Below are 15,096 nucleotides of genomic sequence, written 5' to 3' on the forward strand. Positions count from 1 at the left end.
TTGGACTTTGACTCTGATTCTTGTCGGGCCTCAGGGCACTGATGATCGGGCCTGGGGGCCGCCTCCTCAGGGTCACGGTCAACAGCACCTCCTGTTGGCGGGGGTGCCGGGTGTTCCTCTGAGCCGGGCCGGGACCGGAACCCCTCCTTCCCCACCACATCACCCCAGCATGGCTGCTACAGGAGCCCGGCAGTGAAGGGCCTGAGCCCCAGATTTGGAAGCTCCAACTGGGGTACAGGGAGAGCAGGTAGGAGGTAGTGAAAAAGATTCTTCCAGACCCAGCTCAGAGCACTAAGCCCTTTGGAAGAATCATTGCCAGGGGTGGGGGTGGTGTTGCCCAGGCCAGAGATGGCAGCATGGGCCCCGAACCAGCCTGCTCAGGGCTGTGGACTGATGGGCAGAGATAATGTTCTTTCTCTAGCCTGGGACACCCAACTGGCTGGGTCCTTCCTCAGCCCCGCCTCCCTTCCATCCCCAACCCTTCGCCGCTCCTCCTGCTTCTGGACTGCTGCTCCCCTCTCCTCCCCTCCTAACTGTTTCTAGTTACCGCTGACCTGTGGCCATGGACCGACCAAACCAGCACACAAAATAAAAGTTTGTTCCAAGTTGACGGTGTCCCGTTCCCTGCCCAGCCCCTCCAGGTGGAGGTGCGGCCACGGGGAACTCCGTTGCTCTGCCTGCCCTAGAGCCCCCGGCTGCGGGCCGGGCCGGGAGGGGCCCAGCTTCTCCTGTCAGGCAGGCGTGGCTTCAAAACCCAGACTCCTCCGCCAGCTGTGACACAGGACAAGTTGCCATCCTCTGAACCTCAGTTTCCTCATCCACAGCAAGAGGTAAATGCCTGCATCAGCTTGTTGCGAGGATTCCGCGAGAGAACGTGTGTGAGGCCCTGACGTGCCCGGCGTGTGGGCGGTACCCGGTGAATAATGGGCCTCACACCGCTTCCCACCCACGCCGGCTCCCACGTCCATAGCGGAGGCCGCAAGCTGGGCAACAGGCTCAAGAGGAGAAATGTGGCATGGACACGCCTCTGCTGTGTAGCTGGGGCTGTGCCAGGCATTTCCCTCGCTTCATGGTCTTTGATGTTCGCAGCTACCATCCATGAGGGCGGTGGCGGTAGTTACGTTTCTGTGGTTAAGGACGCTGGAGCTCAGGAGAGCAGTGCCCCCAGCCCCCAGTCATTCCAGTCACCCACTCCAGCGTGTCCTTCAGCCTGTCCTAGTCCCGTTGTCTGCTGGCTGTTTCCCTCTTGCAGTTTGACTCCGGTGCTGCTTACGGGGCCGTTGCCCAGTGGTGCCCGTGTAAGAGAAGCTCCAGCGTTGAGCAGCACCCTGTGCTCTGTCCCCACGGTGGGTGCTGTGGAATTTGTGTTTCCGCAGGACTCGGCCATGGGGGACCTTGGAACAGGCAGAACCACACTTTGTTGGAACTCTTCTGCCGCCGTGAGCATAACCACTTCCTTTACATTTCGAAGCTGTGGCCTCCACCCTGGCCTCTGCCTTCAGACACTCAGGTCATTCTGATCTCTGTGGTCACCGGGCCCACACCTGCTAGCCAGGGGGCGGGCTGACTGACTACAGCATTTTCTTGTCGTTAGCTGGGACTACAGAGGTCCCATATGGGTCTTAGCGCTACCAACTATCAATTATTTGGAACAAAACACCAGCCCTTTTGTTGTTGATGAGAACAAAGTCGTTAACCCAGTCGCCTCAAATGGCAAATCCTGACCCTTTTGTAACGCAGCTAACGTGTGGCATCTTTAATTCAGTCAGGCCCACTGTTCTGGCTTATCGGCCTCCCCAGCACAGAATAAGAAGTTCACAGGAATGTGCCACGGTGCAGGGGAAGCGCAGGTTTGATTGGGGTCACGGGACGGACCATAGAAAAGACGGTGTGAGGGTTGTGCCATGAGGGCCTCTTAAGATTTGGACGTGTGCAGACAGGCCCCAGAGGGCACGAACGGAGGCCCTGAGCCCTGACGGTATGTGGTAGGTTCCAGGGATGCGTTTACCAGTGCCGCTCAGGGATGTCACCTTTGTTGAAAAATGGCGCTAAATGCAGTGCAAGTGTGAATGAAATAGGAGGTGACGAAGCAAGCAGTTGCTGAGGGGCGAGCCATTGTACTAGCTTTTTCCTCATGCAGAGAGAGAGCTGAGGGCTTGAGTAACTGGCCCGAAGCCTTGGGCCTGGCTTTGCATTCCACCCAGCACCATCTCCCGCAGCAGTTTATCCCCCAACTCCTGCCTACTGACCTGTTCCTGCCTTTGTTTTCTCAGCTGTGACGGGGCCCCCCCCTGGGCCAGGTGCCATGGTCAGGATGAGAGGCGTGTGTTGAGTCCAGCTGGGCAACCACCCCTGGCCCTTGGAGCTGCTCACTGGAGGCACTGAATCTGGGGAGATATTTGCAGGGAAGGGCCAGGACCTGCTCCCTGGAACTGGCAAGATTCTGGCTCCTCAGGGGACCCACCTCGTGCCATCCCAACACAGGTACAAGGGACAAGGGTTTAACTCCCATGGAGGGGGACTGCGGCACTGAAGGCGGACCAGCTCAGTAGTAAAGTGGGTAATTTCTACCCTCTGCTCCAGTGGCACTGAGAGACGCAGGACAAGCCTCCTGCTTCACAGTGGGACTGGGACATCAGCGATGGCTAATAAAGCCACTCACTTTCTCCTGCCAGCCCTTGAGCCCAGAGTCACAGGCACAGGGCCTGCCTCAGGTCCCATCTCCCGTCACAGCTGGGTTTTAGCCGAGAAGCCTGGGTTTCTAAAGCTTAGGAGGAAGCCTTTGGGGCACTGTTTTGGCTAAGAATTCATTCTCTTTCTTTTTCCCAAGAGCAGGGTCCCGTGCAATGGCCAGATAAAAACCACACACTCCACTAACCCTGGGCATAATTTATTTTTTGCATAGGCATAAATTAGAATCTGGAGATACAAAATTAAGAACCAATAGTGCAGCATTTGTGACAGGAGAGCGCAAAACAAAACCTGGTTGTCTGGAGGCAGGGCCAGTGCCAGAGGACCGATCACAGGATGGCCGGGGCCTCGCCTTCGTTCCAGCTTCGCCCTCCATTCAGGGCACCCACCTGCACAGCAGCCTTTCCTGCCCCCTCCCCGCGGGCCGGAACGAACCACAGAGTTGGAACCGGTGCCCCAAGCCCCTCTTGGCAGCCAGGTTACAAGGACCTGAACTCACCCGAGGCCCCACAGAACGGGGCTAGCAATCAAGCCCTTAGCTTTTCAGTTAAAAAACAGACCTTGAAAAATACATACATAATAGAGCAGGGCCTGCTGGGTCCAAAAGCTCCCACCTCAGCCCCCCCTCCTAAGCCAGCCCCCCCCCCCCCCCCCCTGTCCCCCCCAGAAATAGCAATCAAGCCCTTAGCTTTTCAGTTAAAAAACAGACCTTGAAAAATACATACATAATAGAGCAGGGCCTGCTGGGTCCAAAAGCTCCCACCTCAGCCCCCCCTCCTAAGCCAGCCCCCCCCCCCCCACCGACTGTCCCCCATAGAAAATGAGTCAGAATAGAAACAGAATTGAGCAAGAGCTGAGAGAGCCCCCCGGGGTGGGGGTGGCTTAGGGTTAGGGGGCCTCTTACATCAGCGGCCTGATAGGGGTGGGGTAGGGCCAACAGTGCAGACAGACCTCCTCCCACCGTGGCACCCTGAGTGTCACTGTCAGTCATTGTATCGCTGGGCCACCACAAAAGCCCAGGGAGTCCCCTGAACACTTCTGGCTGACCCCAGACGTTGATGGCCTCGAAGGACAGGTCTGGGCACCCGGGGGGAATGCAGCAAGCTTGCGCTGGGGCACAGGGGGGCCCTAGCAGGAGTGGCGAGCAGAGTGGGCCCCAGCCCCAGCATCAGGAGAGAGAAAGCAACTACTGCCCCAGCAGAGGGGACTCCTACAGGGCCACAGAAGCAGTAACCCTCAGGCTCCCAGGAGCCAGACCCTCCGGAGTATAACCGCCCCATGGCCCACCCTGACCCAGGACAAATACAGTGTATAGAAGCCCTTCAGGAGTTGCTTTCTGGAGGAGCCCAGCTGCCTTCTCCCAGGAGCTTCCTGCCTGGGGACCAGTCCCAGCCTGCACCCTCCTCCCAGAGGACCTCACTCCTCTGCCTAGGGAGGGGGCACAGCTCAGCTGCCCCAGGCCCTAGCCCGTTTCACCCACGGCTTTGGCACCTGCTTCATTTATGCAGCTCCCTGGGTGCCAGCCCCCGCACATGGGCAAGGGGCAGGCAGGTCTCGTCCACCTTTGCCGGAACGTGGGCACTCATCCCGTCTCTCCCTGCCTCGATTTCCCACAACATGCGACATATATACACCCTCGCAGGAGGGAGAAGAAGATGCCCAGTGCCCGGCACGCAGAGAACAGAGAAGGAGAAGAGACGCCGGAGCCTGCTGACCGCTCGAGCCACCCACCGCTCAGGAAGAGCCTGCGCGTTCCTTCTCATCTCCACCGGGCCAGGGGCTCTTCTTTCTTCTTCCTGGAAGTCAGTGCGCTTCAAGCGTGTGGGGGAAGAGGCGGGGCTGCTGTGCAGCTACCCCCAGAGCAGGAGCACGTGCTGAGAGGAGCTGGTCTCCCCGCTGGCGGCGGCAGCGGCACACAGAGGGCCTAGTGGGCGGGTTCCCCATGCACCCTGAAGCGGTAGATGCAGGTGTACTCGGGGTGGCCCCAGTTAGTCAAGATCCGCAGCTCCACCACCTGGTACGTGGCCATTTTAGGGCCCTGGGGAGAGAAGGCAGGGGTGAGAGTCCTCAGATCGGAGGGGAGACGGCCACACCTAGGGCCGGATGCCCGCTCGGCCGGGCCTCCGTAGAGAACCGGACTTCAAAGCTCCTGTCTTCAGACCCTGGAACACAGCGTTTGCAGCTGGTGGGCCAAGGAGCCCCACAGGCTTCAGAGGTCCCACGGGGGCCGCCAGCGCATGTAAGGCTGCTCCAGGCCCAGCCCACGGCCACATAAAAATGGCCTTGTAACCGAGCCCCAGCATGATTCATCTTAAACTAGGAAAACCTCACAGGAGCTCTCTTTGACCATGAACAGAACCACCTTTATGGAGAGTTTGATGTATGTTGATGTTGAAAAAGAATTCCTTCACTGTGAATTAAGCAGAATTTTTCTTTCTCAAGTTCCCATCAGTCCTCTGTGTCGTACGCTCACTTTCAGCTGAGGGCTGAAATTATCTGCCTGGTAGCCAGGCCTGCCTCTCTCCCCACTCTGTCCCTTCTCCACCTCACCCACTTCCTCACACTAGGACTCCCCTGGTGTGGCTCTCAGGCCACCTACCAGAGACTCACCTGGGCTGGAGACTGGGGATCTATTTCTAACAAGGGCCTAGGAGACCGATGCCCACTCAAGTTGAGGCAGGAGCCCCCCAGCGGTGGCCCGGCCATGCTGCGCTGTGTGAGGCCCAGCTGGGGCCACATTCACTCGGATACCTGCCCTCTGCAGGCAGCTCCCCAGCACTGCGCTGATGTGCGCTTGGCGCCTCTCCCACGCCACGGGGACAGTGGTCTCTGTTCTGTACCTCAAGCTGTGGGTGGGCTGGGCTGTGACTTCTCACTTGGAACCCTGAGTGCCTGGCACAGGACAAGTACTCAGAAAACATCTGCTGAATGGATGGGAAAGTATATATATATATATATATATGCCTCCTCTGCCAGCAGAACAGAATCCCATACCTGAAAATAAAACGTCTGAATGGGCTCCCCATCCTGGTCGTACGTGAACTGGCCAAGGAGCATCCCCTCCTGCTGCAGGTCTTCGTCGAAACCCTGGAGAGAGAGCAGAGGATGGAGGGAAGATCCTGCTCTTAGACAGGGGCCCCCACGGGGAAGGCCTTCCCTCCCGTTTCCCCACGGGTCCCCTCCCACCCAGTGGGGCGGGCACTAGCCTCCTCGGGGACTGCAGGGGGCCTGAGCTCTGGACACAGGGCCGCGGTGTGATCTGTGACAAGTCATTTAACTCATTAGGCCTCCGTTCCTTCTCCGCAGCCCGAGGTAACTGAGACCGAAGTGCCGTTTCCCACCTTGGCGCCGTCTCTTCCATATCTATTCCCTTCCCCTCAACCAGAGAACGATCCCAACTCTATCAATAGAGACCCACAGGGCCCTCTTACAGCCCCTCTAGCCCCCAGGTGGGATACTCACAAAGATGGCAAAGTCCTTGGGGGCACTGGAGATGGTGCTGTTGGGTGACAAGGATTTGGGCACGTGCTCTAAGGTGACAGCAGTGGGGCGGATGCGGGCAGAAAGGCGAACCACAGCAAAGCCCTGGGGCCCCTGGAAGGCCCAGCAGTTGCCTGGGTGCACGTCTGGCTGGAGGGGAAGAACGTCGGGTCGGCGCATGGCAGGTGACAAAAGACAGCCCGCCCTGAGCGCAGCTCTCAGTGACCCAGGAGGGGACAGTCACCCAGCTACGCAGGCGACTCGGTGTGCTCAGGGCCCCCACCTGGAGAATGACTCGGGGAGACTGGGATTGGTACCACAGGGGGATGCCGAAGAGGCTGAGGAGGGCCGTCTTGGTCTCGTAGGTCTCGGAACATCGGGTACTGATAACGCTGGCCCCTGAGACAGGAAAGAAAGGCAGGGTGGGCGCCTGGGGCTGGACTCCAGCAGGGGAGGGAGACCCACACAACCAGCTTAGCTCGCCAGCCAAGGGAGCCCCAGCAGGGACTACTATTGCCCGTCCCCTCTCTGAGGACCAGCCTCCACACCTAACCCAGACCCCAGAGCAGCTGTAAGCATCGCCCGCCTCTTCCCGGCCGAGGATGGTGCTCAGCACATCCCGGCTTCTCCCACGCACTCACTCGCCTTTGTTGTGAGTTCTGGGTTGGGTGAGTTCTGCTGACCTCAAGCCCTGCTTGCCTAACACCTCAGCTACCCTAGCAGATGCCAGTGTAGGGAAAGGGGCCCAGCAAAGGGAGGAGAGGTGCACACACCTCCCGATTCCAGAGCATAGTCCACCATCCCGATGCGGTCCTCGCTGTAGCGCTTCAGAGCCTGCTTTACAATACGGTGCACCTGCTAAAACACAGGCGCCCCGAGCAGCTGTGATGGGAAGCAGACTCGTCCACCTCCGTGGCCGCACTGTTAGGGGCCGGGAACCCCTGGACTCAGCCCTCCTGTGCCTGCACCATGCTGCAGCCCAGACACGTGCCGCTTGCTCAGGCATACACCTCCATCCTTCCACACCAGCCCCAAAGCATCGCTGGGCCACCACAAAAGCCCAGGGAGTCCCCTGAACACTTCTGGCTGACCCCAGACGTTGATGGCCTCGAAGGACAGGTCTGGGCACCCGGGGGGAATGCAGCAAGCTTGCGCTGGGGCACAGGGGGGCCCTAGCAGGAGTGGCGAGCAGAGTGGGCCCCAGCCCCAGCATCAGGAGAGAGAAAGCAACTACTGCCCCAGCAGAGGGGACTCCTACAGGGCCACAGAAGCAGTAACCCTCAGGCTCCCAGGAGCCAGACCCTCCGGAGTATAACCGCCCCATGGCCCACCCTGACCCAGGACAAATACAGTGTATAGAAGCCCTTCAGGAGTTGCTTTCTGGAGGAGCCCAGCTGCCTTCTCCCAGGAGCTTCCTGCCTGGGGACCAGTCCCAGCCTGCACCCTCCTCCCAGAGGACCTCACTCCTCTGCCTAGGGAGGGGGCACAGCTCAGCTGCCCCAGGCCCTAGCCCGTTTCACCCACGGCTTTGGCACCTGCTTCATTTATGCAGCTCCCTGGGTGCCAGCCCCCGCACATGGGCAAGGGGCAGGCAGGTCTCGTCCACCTTTGCCGGAACGTGGGCACTCATCCCGTCTCTCCCTGCCTCGATTTCCCACAACATGCGACATATATACACCCTCGCAGGAGGGAGAAGAAGATGCCCAGTGCCCGGCACGCAGAGAACAGAGAAGGAGAAGAGACGCCGGAGCCTGCTGACCGCTCGAGCCACCCACCGCTCAGGAAGAGCCTGCGCGTTCCTTCTCATCTCCACCGGGCCAGGGGCTCTTCTTTCTTCTTCCTGGAAGTCAGTGTGCTTCAAGCGTGTGGGGGAAGAGGCGGGGCTGCTGTGCAGCTACCCCCAGAGCAGGAGCACGTGCTGAGAGGAGCTGGTCTCCCCGCTGGCGGCGGCAGCGGCACACAGAGGGCCTAGTGGGCGGGTTCCCCATGCACCCTGAAGCGGTAGATGCAGGTGTACTCGGGGTGGCCCCAGTTAGTCAAGATCCGCAGCTCCACCACCTGGTACGTGGCCATTTTAGGGCCCTGGGGAGAGAAGGCAGGGGTGAGAGTCCTCAGATCGGAGGGGAGACGGCCACACCTAGGGCCGGATGCCCGCTCGGCCGGGCCTCCGTAGAGAACCGGACTTCAAAGCTCCTGTCTTCAGACCCTGGAACACAGCGTTTGCAGCTGGTGGGCCAAGGAGCCCCACAGGCTTCAGAGGTCCCACGGGGGCCGCCAGCGCATGTAAGGCTGCTCCAGGCCCAGCCCACGGCCACATAAAAATGGCCTTGTAACCGAGCCCCAGCATGATTCATCTTAAACTAGGAAAACCTCACAGGAGCTCTCTTTGACCATGAACAGAACCACCTTTATGGAGAGTTTGATGTATGTTGATGTTGAAAAAGAATTCCTTCACTGTGAATTAAGCAGAATTTTTCTTTCTCAAGTTCCCATCAGTCCTCTGTGTCGTACGCTCACTTTCAGCTGAGGGCTGAAATTATCTGCCTGGTAGCCAGGCCTGCCTCTCTCCCCACTCTGTCCCTTCTCCACCTCACCCACTTCCTCACACTAGGACTCCCCTGGTGTGGCTCTCAGGCCACCTACCAGAGACTCACCTGGGCTGGAGACTGGGGATCTATTTCTAACAAGGGCCTAGGAGACCGATGCCCACTCAAGTTGAGGCAGGAGCCCCCCAGCGGTGGCCCGGCCATGCTGCGCTGTGTGAGGCCCAGCTGGGGCCACATTCACTCGGATACCTGCCCTCTGCAGGCAGCTCCCCAGCACTGCGCTGATGTGCGCTTGGCGCCTCTCCCACGCCACGGGGACAGTGGTCTCTGTTCTGTACCTCAAGCTGTGGGTGGGCTGGGCTGTGACTTCTCACTTGGAACCCTGAGTGCCTGGCACAGGACAAGTACTCAGAAAACATCTGCTGAATGGATGGGAAAGTATATATATATATATATATATGCCTCCTCTGCCAGCAGAACAGAATCCCATACCTGAAAATAAAACGTCTGAATGGGCTCCCCATCCTGGTCGTACGTGAACTGGCCAAGGAGCATCCCCTCCTGCTGCAGGTCTTCGTCGAAACCCTGGAGAGAGAGCAGAGGATGGAGGGAAGATCCTGCTCTTAGACAGGGGCCCCCACGGGGAAGGCCTTCCCTCCCGTTTCCCCACGGGTCCCCTCCCACCCAGTGGGGCGGGCACTAGCCTCCTCGGGGACTGCAGGGGGCCTGAGCTCTGGACACAGGGCCGCGGTGTGATCTGTGACAAGTCATTTAACTCATTAGGCCTCCGTTCCTTCTCCGCAGCCCGAGGTAACTGAGACCGAAGTGCCGTTTCCCACCTTGGCGCCGTCTCTTCCATATCTATTCCCTTCCCCTCAACCAGAGAACGATCCCAACTCTATCAATAGAGACCCACAGGGCCCTCTTACAGCCCCTCTAGCCCCCAGGTGGGATACTCACAAAGATGGCAAAGTCCTTGGGGGCACTGGAGATGGTGCTGTTGGGTGACAAGGATTTGGGCACGTGCTCTAAGGTGACAGCAGTGGGGCGGATGCGGGCAGAAAGGCGAACCACAGCAAAGCCCTGGGGCCCCTGGAAGGCCCAGCAGTTGCCTGGGTGCACGTCTGGCTGGAGGGGAAGAACGTCGGGTCGGCGCATGGCAGGTGACAAAAGACAGCCCGCCCTGAGCGCAGCTCTCAGTGACCCAGGAGGGGACAGTCACCCAGCTACGCAGGCGACTCGGTGTGCTCAGGGCCCCCACCTGGAGAATGACTCGGGGAGACTGGGATTGGTACCACAGGGGGATGCCGAAGAGGCTGAGGAGGGCCGTCTTGGTCTCGTAGGTCTCGGAACATCGGGTACTGATAACGCTGGCCCCTGAGACAGGAAAGAAAGGCAGGGTGGGCGCCTGGGGCTGGACTCCAGCAGGGGAGGGAGACCCACACAACCAGCTTAGCTCGCCAGCCAAGGGAGCCCCAGCAGGGACTACTATTGCCCGTCCCCTCTCTGAGGACCAGCCTCCACACCTAACCCAGACCCCAGAGCAGCTGTAAGCATCGCCCGCCTCTTCCCGGCCGAGGATGGTGCTCAGCACATCCCGGCTTCTCCCACGCACTCACTCGCCTTTGTTGTGAGTTCTGGGTTGGGTGAGTTCTGCTGACCTCAAGCCCTGCTTGCCTAACACCTCAGCTACCCTAGCAGATGCCAGTGTAGGGAAAGGGGCCCAGCAAAGGGAGGAGAGGTGCACACACCTCCCGATTCCAGAGCATAGTCCACCATCCCGATGCGGTCCTCGCTGTAGCGCTTCAGAGCCTGCTTTACAATACGGTGCACCTGCTAAAACACAGGCGCCCCGAGCAGCTGTGATGGGAAGCAGACTCGTCCACCTCCGTGGCCGCACTGTTAGGGGCCGGGAACCCCTGGACTCAGCCCTCCTGTGCCTGCACCATGCTGCAGCCCAGACACGTGCCGCTTGCTCAGGCATACACCTCCATCCTTCCACACCAGCCCCAAAGCAAACATCGGAGCCTCCTGGATGTCACTTAGGTCACAGAACAGGCCAGGGAGCTGGCAGCGTGGGACTGTGCAGCTCTACGGCTCCCAGGGAGGAAAGCAGTGCGTGTGTGTTGGGTGGATTAGCCATTGCGGGGTGCAGGGGTGTCCAGGGGCATCCAGTCCTCACCTCCTCTGTCACCCCAATCACGCCCTCCTTCTGCAGCGTCAGCCCCAGGCTGGCCACGGCCTCCCTCGCTGACTTGCCCTGCATCTCGGCCACGTGGGCAAGGATCTTGCTCTCCAGCTCCTGCAGCTGAGCTTGCATCTCCTCTCGCTGAAGGAGCCCAGTGCGGCTTCCGCCACCTCGAAGAAGGAACTGACTGACCCAGGCAGGGAACTGAGACTCGACCTAGGGACCAAAAAAAGGTCTCACTCTGGGAGGCTCACAGTGGAAGCTGCCACAGCAGAGCCCTGGCCAGGGTGGGGTGGCGCCTGGCTTGGGTAGAGGGGACAGGGAGCGAGGACAGGCCTGCGAGGGGAGGGACAGCACGTGCCTGCTCAGGCCACAAGGAGGAAAGAGTTATGAACAACTCTCCATGTTATCAATGAGAAAACAGGAAGAACTTCTGTCAAAGAAAGCCAGCATCTGTGCCGAGTCCAGAGCAGGGGGCAAGAGGCTTTCTGCCTTGCAGACTGCTAGGACTGTCTCAGAGGAGGGGTATTCAGCAAGGGACGCGGATGGTTCCAACTCACATCGTCCCGCACAGCCTGGAGCTGCTGGGGCAGCAGGCCCACTTGGTCCTCCACCGAGCTCTGCTTCAGGGTCAGGGCTGCCAGTTCCTGCCGCAGGCCTTCCAGCTGGACCCCCAGCCGCCCCAGCTCCTTCACGGAACTCTCCCGAAAGGACTCCTGGGTCATCCTACTCCCAGAGAGAGAAGAGTAAGCCTTGGATCTCTGGTGAGGGGTAAGGCTATGCTGAGGAGAACAAGAGGATCCCCTAGTTGGCACCTGATATAAGTGTGTGCCCACCACTCACTGATGAGTGCAAGGCTCACTCTCGGAGGCTCTGGCTGTAGACCATAGCTCCGGTGCCTATGACTTGGCTTGCGTATCCCAAGGAGCTAATTATTACAGTATCCCATTTCCCTTCTAAGCCCAGATCCATAACTCACTCTGCTTCAGCTCTCACGTCCTCCACAATTACAGATATCTGGGGCATGGGAAGGCAGCCGGCATGAGGTTGTACAGAAAAGACGGTACGTCTATAAATGAACCCATGAATCCCAATTCTCTTGCAATGCCTGCAACCCTTGCCGGACCTCCACTGCACCTCAAGGACAGGCTCTGAGCAGGTGATCCTGAGCTAGGTTTCAGCCATCTCCCTCTCTGCTTGGGACACATTCAGAATTCTGCTCCGGGGCTCTGCTCCCCAGTCCTAGCTGGGGGTGGGAATGGGGAGGCTGGGGCTGAGCAGGCCTAGGACAGATGGCAGTGCGCGTTACCTTTGCCACTCAGACTTCAGCTCCTGGAGTCGAGCCTCAGACTCCTATAAGCAGAAAGAAGGGACCAATACAAGAAATGTCAGGCTCACAGCAGTCTCCCAGAGCAGGATCTATTCCCTTTGGGGTCTTTGCTTAACCACATCCCCACCCCAGGGCCTCCTGACTGATCTAGCGAACGTCAAACTGGCCTCCTGGTTGAGGTCCTTATGGGAGTCTCGCCCCATATCTATCGTGCTTAGGCGTTCACCCGTTCACTCGTTCATTCAGCATGTATACCCAGCACAACAGGCCACTTGAAAGTAGCCCTTCCTGTCCTCAGGCATGATCCCAGGGCCCCTCTGCAGAGTGTTCCAGCCCAGGTGGATTCAGTTCAAGCGGAAGTCAGGAGACTACATACCCTTCTCCCCATTCTGCATCTAAGCAGACCCTTAGGGGCCAAGGTGTCTCTCTGAGCCCAAGACCAGATGATGAATTCGATCAGCGCCCCACCGTAGGCTCCAAGTGCCCCCAAGCCCACCAACCTGCGAGGCCTGGACAATCTTCTTGAAGAGGTCTTCTGAGTCCTGTCGATGCTCTGCTCTCAGGGTGACCAGTTCTTCCTATCAGGCATAGGACAGAGGCTAAGGATTTTACTGAGTCGTGCTCAGAGGCCGCTTACAACCAGTAAGTGGAGCAACCGGAATTCGACCCAGGCCTGTTTGACTGCAAACTTCAGCTCCTGGCCTTTCTGCTACAGTGCTTCTTGGAAACACGCAAGACTCCTCTTGGTCTTTACTGCACACCTGCATGGTGTGCCACACCTACATGGGCATTGTGCCAGGCGCACTACAATCTCCTGTTCTCACAACCAGGGGCGGGGCAGACAGGAGAGTCTCCATTTTAAAGAGGAGGACACTAAGTCTTAGAGAAGGTAATTGCCAAGTGGTAGAGCCGTCTGACCCTGAATGACACACTGCTGTCTCCCTCTTGTCAGGGTGCAGGGCCTCGCCCCCTCCACCCCACACACCCAGGGTGTCAGCCACACGGGCCCCTCAGCTCCCCTCCCCGACCTGGATCTGAGCAGTGGTGTCCCTGCGGAAGTCCTCCTTCAGGGCAGCCTCGCGGCGGCTCACCAGCCCCTCCAGGAGCGCCAGGGCGTCCTCGTGGCTCAGGCTGCCGCTGTCCCCCTGCCCTCCAGCCCCCTGCCGCAGCTCCAAGCGTTCCAGCCGCATGGCCCCCTCCTGCCAGCTGGAGGAAAATTCGGCAGCAAGAGCTTCCAGGCGCCGCTCCAGAGAGTGTACCCGGGACAGAATGCGCTGCTCAGCCTGGCAGGACGGGGAGGGAAAAGCCACAGAGGTTAGGGACTTATGACAACAGTGCTTCCTAAAGAGGAAGGGAAGAGAATCCCAGAAACACCCAAATGAAATTATAAAACACAGTCTGTCGACTGTCAATTAAAAGGAACGAGCCTACTGAGCACAGAGGTTGGGCTTCTGACTTTCAAAAATTCCATTTTTAAACTAGGCAGTATTTGCATGACCCAAAAAGCAAGCAAACAAACAGCAAAAACTCATGCTCCTAATCTCTGCCCCATCCACCCGGAGCCCTCACCATCAACCCTTCCCAAACCAGGCAACTATTTTTATTAGTGTCCTTATGCAGATGAAAGTAAATACAAAGATAGGTCATTCTTTACTGCCTCTGTTTTACAGAAAAGGTGGTCCTGAAATTGAATTGTCTTTACTAGTGATTAAAAAAAAAGTTAAAGGTGCCAAAACACATCATTATTTTGTGAAATAATAAAATCAGGGTCAGGAAAGTAACATCTACCAAAATAAATGGTTAAAAATGTGATAGCAAATTAAATTCAGCAGGATGCAAGCAAAGTTCAAATAACTATAATTAGAGGACAAAGAGTTTTACATTTTCATCGTAGACCCCGGGACCTGCACATACACACTCCGGTTGTTTGTGCACTCATCGCCCCCCACTGGACTGCAGGCCTCTTGAGGGCAGGGCCTGGGCCGGATCCATCTTTAGCCTCTGGCAGGTTGCAAAAATGGCCACTGTCCTGCCCTCCTCCCAGCATCTGCGTCCTCTGCAACGTGGCTTCGCAGGTGCTTCCATGGAGAGGTGGGGTCTATTTCCCCCTCCTTGAACCTGGCCCGCCTCTGAGATTTGCTTCAGCCAATAGAATGTGGCAGAAGTGACAGTATGCTAGTTCTGAATCTAGTCCTCAAGGTCTGGCATGAGTCCACTCTCCTGGAACCCTGCCCGGCCGCTATGAGAACACGCCCAGGCTACCTGCTGGACAGCAAAGGTACAACCTGCCCAGCCCAGGCCTAGACCAGCCCGCCCCTGCTGACCCACCAGTCAACTGCAGACACGCGAGGGGGCCCAGCCAAGATCAGCTGTCCTTGCTCAGACCAGAAAAGCCACCCAGAGGACCTGCAGGCTCATGAGCTAATCCAACGCTGTACTTCTTTTTGGTTTTTTTTTTTTGGCTACACCGCACAGCTTGCGGGACCTTAGTTCCCTGACCAGGGGTTGACCCTGGGCCATGGCAGTGAGAGTGCCGAGTCCTAACCACTGGACCACCAGGGAATTCCCCAGTGCTGGTACTTTTAAGGTACTGATTTTGGGGGTGGTTTATCTATGGTAATAGGTAACAGAACAGGATATTACCTGACTCACAGAAGGTACTCAGTAAAGATTTCGTGAAATTGTACTGAAAAGGAACAAAGTAGGCAAGACAATTTGTCTTATTCCTTTTCCTTCTGTTTTCTGTGCTTCTTAGGACGGCAACTAACTTTTGGGCAGTTTTGAGTTATATATATATATATATATATATATATATATATTTTTTTTTTTTTTTTTTTTTTTTTTTTTTTGCGGTACGCGGG

General features: G+C 57.8%; 2 protein-coding genes across 3 annotated transcripts in view; both read right to left on the bottom strand.

The window, feature by feature from the left end:
* Positions 1 to 3,372: 3,372 nt before the first annotated feature.
* On the bottom strand, positions 3,373 to 7,801 carry LOC112065877 (SUN domain-containing protein 2-like). Its single transcript, XM_028490651.2, has 6 exons — positions 7,748 to 7,801; positions 6,945 to 7,029; positions 6,455 to 6,570; positions 6,154 to 6,321; positions 5,686 to 5,778; positions 3,373 to 4,729 (listed from the first exon to the last, which is right to left on the bottom strand). The coding sequence occupies exons 1-6, from the start codon at positions 7,799 to 7,801 to the stop codon at positions 4,616 to 4,618; spliced, it is 630 nt and encodes a 209-aa protein (XP_028346452.2). The 3' UTR covers positions 3,373 to 4,615.
* LOC102980838 (SUN domain-containing protein 2) overlaps positions 7,216 to 15,096 on the bottom strand; it is a 17,724-nt gene continuing 9,843 nt past the window's right edge. The window contains exons 9-18 of one of the 2 annotated variants that reach the window (XM_007110225.4): positions 13,264 to 13,518; positions 12,736 to 12,813; positions 12,215 to 12,258; positions 11,466 to 11,631; positions 10,900 to 11,121; positions 10,469 to 10,553; positions 9,979 to 10,094; positions 9,678 to 9,845; positions 9,210 to 9,302; positions 7,216 to 8,253 (exon numbers count right to left, since the gene is read on the bottom strand). In XM_007110225.4, coding sequence (XP_007110287.1) covers positions 8,140 to 8,253; positions 9,210 to 9,302; positions 9,678 to 9,845; positions 9,979 to 10,094; positions 10,469 to 10,553; positions 10,900 to 11,121; positions 11,466 to 11,631; positions 12,215 to 12,258; positions 12,736 to 12,813; positions 13,264 to 13,518 — 1,341 coding nt within the window. In that variant the 3' untranslated portion in view covers positions 7,216 to 8,139. Of the gene's footprint in view, positions 8,254 to 9,209; positions 9,303 to 9,677; positions 9,846 to 9,978; positions 10,095 to 10,468; positions 10,554 to 10,899; positions 11,122 to 11,465; positions 11,632 to 12,214; positions 12,259 to 12,735; positions 12,814 to 13,263; positions 13,519 to 15,096 lie in introns of those variants that run through there. The other variant, XR_008617587.1, reaches the window with a different exon arrangement.

Source organism: Physeter macrocephalus, chromosome 6 (assembly GCF_002837175.3).
Source record: "Physeter macrocephalus isolate SW-GA chromosome 6, ASM283717v5, whole genome shotgun sequence".
Taxonomy (NCBI): domain Eukaryota; kingdom Metazoa; phylum Chordata; class Mammalia; order Artiodactyla; family Physeteridae; genus Physeter; species Physeter macrocephalus.

Excerpts from the sequence above, each read along its gene's own strand:
- LOC112065877 (XM_028490651.2), bottom strand. The coding sequence starts at position 7,801 with ATGAGTGCCCACGTTCCGGCAAAGGTGGACGAGACCTGCCTGCCCCTT. Across the intron at positions 6,571-6,944 it reads CTATGCTCTGGAATCGGGAG|GGGCCAGCGTTATCAGTACC; the intron begins GTGTGTGCACCT and ends TTCCTGTCTCAG. Across the intron at positions 4,730-5,685 it reads TTCAGACGTTTTATTTTCAG|GGCCCTAAAATGGCCACGTA; the intron begins GTATGGGATTCT and ends TTCTCTCCCCAG.